The sequence below is a fragment of the Aotus nancymaae genome, unplaced genomic scaffold, assembly GCF_030222135.1.
Source record: "Aotus nancymaae isolate 86718 unplaced genomic scaffold, 86718_ANA_hifiasm-v0.15.2.pri h1tg000010l, whole genome shotgun sequence".
NCBI lineage: Eukaryota > Metazoa > Chordata > Mammalia > Primates > Aotidae > Aotus > Aotus nancymaae.
In genome coordinates, this window is record NW_026988421.1 from 71,502,516 (window position 1) to 71,513,278 (window position 10,763).

At 53.0% G+C, this 10,763-nt stretch overlaps 1 protein-coding gene across 1 annotated transcript; it reads left to right on the forward strand.

The window, feature by feature from the left end:
- The first annotated feature begins 1,405 nt into the window (after positions 1–1,405).
- Positions 1,406–10,443, forward strand: LOC135273955 (pulmonary surfactant-associated protein D). The gene is made up of 7 exons (XM_064373698.1): positions 1,406–1,604; positions 5,553–5,669; positions 5,934–6,050; positions 6,365–6,488; positions 6,897–7,030; positions 7,608–7,691; positions 10,067–10,443. The coding sequence occupies exons 1-7, from the start codon at positions 1,406–1,408 to the stop codon at positions 10,441–10,443; spliced, it is 1,152 nt and encodes a 383-aa protein (XP_064229768.1).
- The last annotated feature ends 320 nt before the right edge of the window (positions 10,444–10,763 follow it).

The window sequence follows — 10,763 nt, forward strand, 5'->3', positions numbered from 1 at the left end:
GGGTCGTCCACAGCCCAGAATCACCAGTAGTCAGAAGAGAAAGCACTCCTCTGGGCAGGAAGCCCCTCCCTTGCCACCACCCCACTTGGCCTGGCGACCCCCTTCTTTGCCCAAGTTCCTCTGGCTGTGTTCCCAACCTCTGTGGATCTGATCAGCTCTTTTCACTCTCATAACTACAGTTTCTCTTTGAGAGAAAAGATGCCCAACACAGGGAATATCCCAGGTCCTGATCTTATCCTGATCTCAGTTCCTGACCTCTTAGATGGTAAATGGGTGCCCTGTTGGATAGTTGCTCTTGCTTACCCGCAAAACTAGACTTCTGCCCGACTCCATCTACCTGGCATGTCCTCTTTCCACATAAGACTTTTTTTCTTTTGTAGACAGAGTCTTTCTCTCTTGCCCAGGCTGGAGTGGAGTGATATAATCTCGGCTCACTGCAACCTCCGCCTCCCAGGTTCAAGTGATTCTCCTGCCTCAGCCTCCTGAGTAGCTGGGATTACAGCACGCACCACCACACCTGGCTAACTTTATGTGTTTTTGGTAAAGATGGGGTTTCACCATGCTGGCCAGGCTGGTCTCAAACTCCTGACTTCAAGTGATCCACCCGCCTCAACCTCTCAGAGTGCTGGGATTACAGGCATGAACCACCGTGCCTGACCTCCACATAAGACTTCTTTTCCAAGCCCTTTCAGATGACCTGGGAAGAACTCTAGGTGTCTCAGGATTTCTCCTGATGCTCATTTAGTGTCTCTGAAAACTCTCACCTGGGTTCCCTCTGGGACATTTCTCTAGAGACAGCATCTGGTTCAGGAATGGCAAATTGCCAGGCAAGTGTGCACCACACTCCCAGCCGGTGCTCAGGAAGGATATCACTAAGCATTCAGGGCTCTGGCTCATTTTCAGACCAGCACTGTCAGCACCAGTACGAATCCATGCAAGGCAGCAAGTGAGGAGAAACAGGCTTGCCTTATCAGTGTTAAGCCAATCACCTCAGTGGTACAGACAGGGGGACGGTCTAGGGAGTGGTGGGGGGTCCTGCCCAGAGGCACGATGAACTCTTCTTGATGTGACAGATGGCCCCAGTGAGGAATGCTACATTCTAGCCACTGTGCCAAAAGTAGTGCCCAAGGGAAGACACAAGAAGGGAAGACATGAGCACCTGGGAATAGGGGGATGCTGCTGTCAACCTATCTCAGAGTTCCAGCTGGGTAACTCATGCCCTCCACCTATCATGTGCCCGCCTTGTCCCTAAACTGCTTTTGGATTCCTGCTGCTCTGGGCCCCACTACAGAGGAGAGAAGGCGGACATGGGGTTTCTCATCACTTCTAGAAGCTGAGCCAAGCCCTAAATCATGTCCTCGAAACATAAGCATGTCTTTTCTCTTTCTGTTCACCTCTCCAGGCCATGCTGCTCTTCCTCCTCTCTGCACTGGTCCTGCTCACACAGCCCATGGGCTACCTGGAAGCAGAAATGAGGACCTACTCCCAAAGAACAGCGACCAGTGCTTGCACCCTGGTCATGTGCAGCTCAGTGGAGAGTGGCCTGCCTGGTCGCGATGGACGGGATGGGAGAGAGGGCCCTCGGGGCCAGAAGGGGGACCCAGGTAGCGTGGGGCCATGGGCTTATCCTGCTGGGGAGGAGCAGTCATTGGAGTTGTAACCAGCCCAGCAACTCTGGGTACTTAGTTATGGAAGTCTTGGAGATGTATTTCTTCCTCCCTCACATCTTAGAGATGTGTTTCTTGGAATGTGGGTTCCACACTACTCCACCAGCTGGCAAACAGGTGGCTGTGCTGAGCCCCCATGTGCTCCTCCAGCACCCAACTGCCCTAGCTCCTCCTCTAGGATCCCTAGATCCTTCCCATCCCAAGAGCAAGCAAACAGGGGGTGAATTACTGTTACTGGGGGCCTTCTAGAGCCCTGTGCCAGCAGTTAGCAGTTGTTCATTCCAATTAAATGGCGCCTGTGAAGGGCATTAAGTATTTTTCTTTTTTTTCAAGACAGAGTCTTGCTCTGTCACCCAGGCTGGAGGCCAGTGGTGCACTCTTGGCTTACTGCAATCTCTGCCTCCTGGGTTCAAGCAGAGTTCCTGCCACAGCCTCCCGAGTAGCTGGGATTAAAGGCACCCAACATGGAGCCCAGCTAATTTTTGTATTTTCAGTACAGACGGGGTTTCACCATGTTGGCCAGGCTGATTTCTAATTCCTGACCTCGTGATCTGCCTGCCTCGGCCTCCCAAAGTGCTGGGATTACAGGCGTGAGCCACCGCACCTGGCCTAAATATTTTTAATATTTAATTAAATTCTACTGCATGAAGGGTGAGAAAAGATGGGGCTCCATGGCTCCATTCTCAAGCCTACTCAAGAGGATTTGCCCTGATACATTACAGGGAGATAAAGGGCACTCACATTTCTTTGTCCACCCCTGTGCTTGGGCATTCACTTGAGTCGTTCATTTAATCATCCCAAGAGTCTTACAGGGGACCTATTAATCTCCTTTGACAGGTAAGAAAACAACGATGCAGAGAGGCTAAGTAACAACCATTCTGGAGGCAGAAAGGACAAGGGCTCTGCACCAGGCTGGCCTGGGCTTGACTGCTGGCTCCATCTCCACACCTGGGAGAGACCCTCAGTGTCACTGAGTTCGTTTTTTTATCTGCTAATAGAAATGATATCTGCCACCCAGTGGTGAATAATTGAGCCAAAAGCTTTATTTTTTATTGAGTCTTTGAGATAAACTTGCATTTCCTGCTGTACCAAATAAGTGAATCATCTTGAGCTTAGCAGAGGTACTGATGAGTCAGGGAATTGTCCCTGGAAATACTGTTCCCTCTTGTAGGAGAGGATCTGGGTCTTATTTTCAAGAAAGGAGAATTCCATGATCCAGCAGCATGAACCAAGGGACCTCTATGACAGTGGGCAGGGCTTCAAAGGGATCAGATAGTCCTTAACTTTGTGGAAAGATGAAGCAACATCTCCAGGCTTTGTGGGGTAAGGGGCGAGTGAGCATCTGCCTGTCCCTTACAGACAGAAAGTGACTCCCAATGTGAATGGGATGGGGCTTGGGGAAGGCTGCCCAGCGGGGAACTCAGAATGGGGTGGGGTTCACCTTGGCAGCTCTTTCTCAAAGACTCCCAACTCATCTGACTTGCAGTGGGGGCCCCAGATTCGAATCTCGGGGATCTTTCCCACAATGACCCTCCAAGTTTGCTGCTTGGAGCATGGTCAAGGCCTCCCTTCCCCACGTATGTGCCTCACCCCATGCACATTGCAGGCCTGGCTTTGGATCAGTATTTGGACAGAGGACAGCACACAGTGGGGCTGCAGGATGAGGCTCCACTCTGGCTCCTCAATTGCAGTGTCTCCAGTCACTCCACTGTTACAGATCTGAGGATGGATGTCCTGGAAGGCCTGGAGCATCCTCAGAATCCTGACCCTATAGGTCTGTGTGGGGCCAAAGTCTGTGCACCTGACAACCACCCCTGCGGAGTTGGAAGCATGTGGTCCCCAGAACCTGCTACGAGGAAAATTGGGGCTTCGAAGAAGAGACCTTTGAGCAGGGGTGGAGGGTGGAGCTTGAGTCACTCTGACCAATAACTCAGACATATAATAGAGGGTAAATAAGACCCAGATCCTGCCTTTGGGGGGAACAATTCCTTATTCCTCAGCACCTCCAGCATTCCTGCCCAGAAAGATTTTCTGGGAGAGTCCCTCCAGGGATGCTCGTCTCCCTTGGACAAACCACACACCTTACAGCAGCCCATGAGTCCCAGCAGGACCACTCTGTACCCCTGCTGCTGCTCTGACCTCAGTGCCCCAACCCCTACTCAGCTCCAACCACACAGTTTCCTGCTGGCCCCTGGCCACGCTTAGCCACCTCCCTCCTCGAGGCCTTGCCATTTGCTCTTCTCATAGCCGTCCCTGCGGCTCATACTTCACCTCCTGCAGGGCCTTACTCCCCGATCACCCTCTCAGTGAGGCACTCCCGGACCAGCCTACTGAAAACAGACCCTACCCCAACACACCGTATGCTGTACTTTTCCCTGTGGCATTGTATCTAACATACCGTATGTTGTACATTCGTAATGTTTTATTATCTGCTTCTACGAGATAGAGTTGAAGCTCCCCAGAGAAGGGCTGTTTATCCCCAGTGTTTAGGACGGTGGCTGGCATGTAGTAGAAGCTCCAGAGATATTTATGGAATGAGTGAATGGAAGATGGAAGGGGAGGAGGGGTTTTAGGAGTCAAGACAGCCAAGGGCTGGGCCATAAAGCTCCACTTCAGGCGGCACTCAGGTGCAGGGCTAGATCTCTGGGGACACTAGGATACACATGAGTGCTTTGAAAGGCACAGGTGCAGAGTTTGGGGAGGTGCCCCTCCTCCACTCTGGTGCTCTTATGGCCTCCACAGTTTGTGTGCCAAGAACAGGCGGGTTCTAACGCTCCCTTCTGAAGAGTGATGGTTTTCTCTTGCTCTATCTTCCTGCTGCTGGCCTGGCCAGGGTGAAGCTCAAGCGAGGCTCCACCTGAGGTCAGGACATCCTGCCTTGAGCACAGTGTGCTGTTGGGTGTCAAGGGTGTGGCCCGTCCTAGAACCCTCTGTGCTTCCGTTTCATCCCTAATAAGGATTGTAACCAACAGCTGGACCCAGGCCATGGAATTCCACTGGGCATGGAATTCAGATGTTTCCAGGTGGTGGTGCTGCTGGGATACACCAAGCACAGAATCTTCCACCCATCCAGCAAATTCACTGTTACTCTCACCACAACCACACGTTCATGCCCCCCACAACCCCCCGGCCACCACAGAGGCCTGGCCTCCTCTGCCATGGGAGCATGGTTTCCAAGTCTGAAATGTCACTTCCCCTCTGCAAATCTTCCTAAATTCTCCTTGCCCTTAAAATTCCACTTTCTCTTTGAGGAAGACTGCTCTGAGTGTGTGTGTGCTGGTGTGGGGATGCTCGGATGAGATGAGGGACCCTTCATGCATTGTCTTCCTCTCCTGTTACCCTTGTCTCACAGTATATGATGAACCCCTTGCTGAGGACTTAAGCTCAGATTTGCATCTGGCCCAGTGTGCTAGGTATAATGTAAATGCTGCATAGATGGCTCTTAGTGAACAAATAAATAAGCAAATGGACCAATAACTGAATGAACAAGTTAGCACCACCTGTCTGGTGCCACTTCTGGTTGGCTTCCCTGAGATATATATATATAGATATATATATGAAAAGCAAGAAGTGTATGATCACAGGGAAGAGCTGGCAGATCGCCTGCCATCAATACAGTGACCTTGGGGCAGGGGAAGGAGCAGCTCATAGAAAGTCAGACAGGTCTTGGCTTTAATCCATCTCCCACTCTGGAAAGCTTCTTCCTCACCTATAAAGTGGATATGCCAATACCCATTTCCTGGATCGCCACTGGACCCGGGTGTGTGATGATGGAAGTGTCATTCTCTGCAGAACCCTGAAGGAAGGCTGGGGGCCGATCCTGCAGGCGGCTGGCCCTTCCTGGATCTACGGCCAGGTCTTTGTCCATTTCTTCTGCTGCTACAGGTTTGCCAGGAGCTACAGGGCAAGCAGGGATGCCTGGACAAGCTGGCCCAGTTGGGCCCAAAGGGGACAACGGCTCCGTTGGAGAACCTGGACCAAAGGGAGACACTGGGCCAAGTGGTGAGCACCCGGGCATTGACTTCAGGTGTTTCCAGGTGGTGGTGCAGCTGCGAGGATGTGCCAGTGGGCACGCACAGTGCCCATCCCAGGAAGAAGGAAGAAGGTTGCCTGAAGGTGGCACTGGGTCATTTCAGGACAGATGGGGGCTGCTGTTGGGAGGACAACAATGCAGCTCCGTGACCTCTGTTATTACCCTCACCTTAATGCACACTCCTCCTGCCAAGAGGGTTCAATGTTACTGACCTGACTGGTGCTTTTCCTTAGGACCTCCAGGACCTCCTGGTGTGCCTGGTCCAGCTGGAAGAGAAGGTCCCTTGGGGAAGCAGGGGAACATAGGACCTCAGGGCAAGCCAGGCCCGAAAGGAGAAGCTGGGCCCAAAGGTAGGTGGCTGGTCTGTGGTTGGTCTGAGAGTGGAAGGGAAGAAGGATAAGGGTCCGTGATGTGACCTGAGGCACGCTCAGAGTGCCAGGGAGGGCCCAGACCCTCAGTGATGCAAAGGCCTTGCCACACACTCTCCCAACCCCTACAATAGCAATAGTTTCCTCTGACCCTCCACAGAGGGCCCCAGAAAGCAAGGATAGTCTCCCCACTTTCTCTGACCCTAAAGTTGTGGGTAAAAAGCTCCGTTGCTAAGAAAACCACACCCACTGAATACACTCTCAGCTGTGTTTGTTCCTGTATGTTCCTTCCTCAGGAGAAGTAGGTGCCCCAGGCATGCAGGGCTCGGCTGGGGCAAGAGGCCCCACAGGTCCTAAGGGAGAGCGAGGTGCCCCTGGTGAGCATGGAGCCCCTGGAAACACAGGGGCAGCAGGTGAGCAGTGGAAAGAGCTGGGGCTGGGCTGGGTCCAGTTCTCCTGTGCCCGCTGTGCCCACTTGGAGCTGTCAATGCCTACCCCCCACACCCACAAAGGCAGAGCTGGCATTGCTGGACCACAGGAAGGATCTATATCCAAGGAGGCTGCATGAGGGGGATCTGGGGATGGCTCCTATCTAGGGAGAGTGCGGTGCTAAGCAACAGAGAAGTCTGTATACAGGGAAGGTTAGTTGTTGGGTGGTGGGGCAGTTTTACACAGCGGGGTTGATTGCTGGATGACAGGGACAGTCAGTGTACAGAGAGCTGCATAGCTGGGTACTGGGGACTGTCTGTCCGTTTCTGGGCAATAAGGATAGTTAGTTCATGTACGGGAAGGTAAACATGCTAAGAAATGGGTACATAGCTCACCCAGTTCTTCTTTCACCCCTGGGTCTACTGGAGCCATGGGTCCCCAGGGAAGTCCAGGTGCCAGGGGACCCCCAGGATTGAAGGGGGACAAAGGTGTTCCTGGAGACAAAGGAGCAAAGGGAGAAAGTGGACTTCCAGGTAAGGTAGCAGCTCCTGGCTCGGGGAAGCCCTGCTGGGGCATGGGTGGGCAGAGAGGAAGCCCTCCTCAGCTCAGGGCAGCCCCTCCTCTGGGATGTGTGGTGGATGGAACTCAGGAAAGGCAGACAGGCTGGAAGACAGGAGCACTGGGCTCTGGTCTTAGCCACTTAGTACTCATGGGAAAGCAACCTGGGCAGCTTCTCCATCTGACCATTGGGAAAACCACAAATGCCTTCCCAAGTCATAGGCATTAAAAACCCAGTGAATGGGAAACACCTGAGTGTGCATTCTTGCCCCCGACTCCCCACCCAATGGAGATACCATTATATTCCAAGACTTTAAAGTCACAATGTCATCTGGTTCAGTGTTAGTGAAGTACAGGGACCAATGCATCCATAGCAGAACCATAAGACATCCTTGCACAGCAGAGGCCAGCTGTGTTAGCCGATGTGGGCTTGCTGTGGGTCAGCCCCACAATACATGCTTGCAACTAGACATTCTTCCCTTGGGGCCCAGACTCTGAGTTCTTCCTTCGTTGTCTGGACAAGTCTTTACTCGGCTATTTTCTCCCCTGCAGATGTCACTTCTCTGAGGCAGCAGGTTGAGGCCTTACAGGGACAGATACAGCACCTCCAGGCTGCTTTCTCTCAGTATAAGAAAGGTGAGTTTCGATCTGAACCTGGGCCCAGCACTGGCATTGGGCCCCAGACGAGATCTCTACCTTGGTTTGGCCTTGGGCGGGGCTAGACCTTTGGCTGGTCCTGAGGGAGAGCCTGCCCAGGATCTAGGCTGGGAATGAGCTGGGACCTGTGTAGGGCTGGACCTGGGCTGTGGCAGAAAGTAGGGCTCAGGCTGGGATGGGGCTAGAGCAGGGCAGCCACCTGGCTCCCAGAGCTGGAAGTAGCTCCAAGGGGGCAAAGGAGGAGGATGTGGCCCCTATCACCAGCTCATCAGGCTGGCAGTAGCATGGTCAAGGCCATCAAGCTCCTGAACCACCCTCCAACCTCAATGCCACCTGTGCTCTGAGACAAACTGTTGTCCTGAGTCCAGTGGAGTCTCTTTCCTGCCTCCCTGTGCTGGTTCCTCTGATAAACAAGGGGCTGCCCAACACGGGCTGTGTTTCTTACCTTTGGGGGCCAGGTATGGGAGTGCCCTGTGATACTGCTGCACATCCTAAGGCAGCAGAGAATCCAATCCAGGTGCTGTTCTAGGAGCTAGGGCTGGGGTTCTGCTCTGAGGGTACAAGGCAGGTGGGGACCTGACCTTGGTATGTGGCCATCAGATATCTCACTTTAGACATGCTTCTGGTTCAAACAAGGCAGGCTGCCTCTGGGCTCCAGCCACTGCTGGGCTCTCCTTGCAGCTCTGGAGGTGTTTTAGAGCAGCGAGTTTGCCCTAACCCTGGAATCCTGAAGAGTCAGGCCCCAGGGGCACACACCTGAATGCCTGGTACCTCTTACAATCTCCACATCAGTGCCCAACTGCCCCTACTCTCCTCTGCCCTTCCTGACATCAGCTTTGAGTTCAGGCAAATCTCATTGAGCCAAAAAATAAAAAATAAAATTTTCTGAAGAAGTGGAGCATAAAGGGGCTGATTAGGTGCGACACAGGGTTGGCTTCTAAGTACTCAAGCTCCGAAACGAGAGTTTCAAGCATTTGGTATATATCCCTTTCTGCATATGCTTGCACTCACTCAGAGGCACAGTGACAGAAACACACAGAGGAACATGGCATATGTGCCACCACATGTGTGTGCGCTTAAACACCATCACTCACTCCACCTCCATCTACATACATGAGCTCACATGTTGTGTCTACAGCACACACATCCAGATGAGCCATACATACTCCCATGTACCTTTGGATAGATGCACATATATTCAAAGGCATGCCCATATATGCACATGGCACATAAACCTAGTAATGGCACATGAACTCTTATGCTGGCTTTGTTCAGGGTTGCTCTGGGTGCCACCTTGAGCCCATGGAGAATCTTAAGGATGATGGGTCAGGGTGCAGCCTGCATTCTGAGCAGGCCAACAGGGCCACGGGCACTGCTTTCTCCGGAGCTTCCATTGACTTTGCAGATTTCCATGCATGGGCCCAGGAGCCACAAGGACCGACTAGAAAGAGACACTTGACATGTCACACAGGCAATGCTTTTGTGAACTGAGTCCTCATTTTAGAGATGAGGAAATGGAAACCCTGAAAAGGAACGTGACTTTGCCTTTCCCACGCAACAGCCATTGCCAGGGTGGATCAGAATGCCCGGTCTTCCAGTTCCCACCTAGGGCTGTCTCCAGCACCGACACCACTCCCCTGCGTCTTGCTCACACATGCCCCTTTCAGATGCCCTCCTCCACTCCCTCAGCACCTCCCAGGCCAGCTGACTGGTGGGGGCATCACCCATGTGCATACTAAGAGGCCGACATGAGGCTAGACCCAGAGCAGAGATCAGCATCTGGCAGCTTTCAGATGTCCTCTCCTCTTCCTGCTCTCCCCTTCCCTCACCCCATCACACAGCACAGACCCTCTCCGACAACCCCACATTCCCTACTGTTGTACAGGGTGACAGTGGGCTCACTGCAGGGCGTTTTCTGTACTCTCAGAAACTGGCCTGGTCTACACCATCATCAACTTGGGAAAAATTGCTCAATTCTACATAGTACTTGAGAAATTGATTCTGGCGTACAGCATGTGCCAAAATAGAAAGAGCATGTCTGAGCTTTGGTGTCGAACTGAGTGAGGCTGAATCTCTAACTGCACATTTGCTGCTTGTGTGACTTTGCGCCTCTTAGCTTCTCTAAATTCCAGTGCTCTCATCTGTAAGTGCGGAAGCATGGTGTCACCTCACAGGGTACGTCACGGGGTGGGGGCTGTTCTGGAATAGCGTCTCTCTTGCATCCTTTCCGGCGTCCTGATGTGGTGCCTGTTTGGGAGGTCGGAGAGGCTCAGGTAGGTGCGCAGAGGTCTCAGAGCCCCTGAGCTCTGGCCAGGTGATGCCACAACCCCAACCTGACTCTTTTCTTCCCTCAGTTGAGCTCTTCCCCAATGGTCAAAGTGTCGGGGAGAAGATCTTCAAGACAGCAGGTGTTGTGAAGCCATTTGCGGAGGCACAGCTGGTGTGCACACAGTTTGGTGGGCAGCTGGCCTCTCCACGCTCTGCTGCTGAGAATGCCGCCTTGCAACAGCTGGTCATAGCTCAGAACGAGGCTGCTTTCCTGAGCGTGACTGACTCCAAGACCGAGGGCAAGTTCACCTACCCCACAGGGGAGCCCCTGGTCTATTCCAACTGGGCCCCAGGGGAGCCCAACAATGACGGCGGGTCAGAGGACTGTGTGGAGATCTTCACCAATGGCAAGTGGAATGACAGGGCTTGTGGAGAAAAGCGTCTTGTGGTCTGCGAGTTCTGAGCCAACCGGGGTGGGTGGGGCAGTGCTTGGCTCAGGATCCTGACCAGCAAGTCAGGGCCTAGCCCCTCATGCTGCCAATATCCTAATAAAAGGGTGACCATCTGTGCTGGGAAGGACTTCTCTACAGAATGTGGACAAAAGGTAGCGCTGCTGCAGGACACCGCAGAGTGAAATGTGAGGCCGCCTTCACACTGGAAGTCATTTCAGGGGAAGAAGCGTCCAGCCTGCTTTCCCTATAAGGGACAAAAGTGGGTCTCCAATGTCCTTCCTGTCCCCAAACCCGATGACTCATTTTCAGCCCCTTTTCTCAAACCATCAGC

Excerpts from the sequence above, each read along its gene's own strand:
- LOC135273955 (XM_064373698.1), top strand. The coding sequence starts at position 1,406 with ATGCTGCTCTTCCTCCTCTCTGCACTGGTCCTGCTCACACAGCCCATG. Across the intron at positions 1,605-5,552 it reads GGGCCAGAAGGGGGACCCAG|GTTTGCCAGGAGCTACAGGG; the intron begins GTAGCGTGGGGC and ends CTGCTGCTACAG. Across the intron at positions 7,692-10,066 it reads TTTCTCTCAGTATAAGAAAG|TTGAGCTCTTCCCCAATGGT; the intron begins GTGAGTTTCGAT and ends TTCTTCCCTCAG.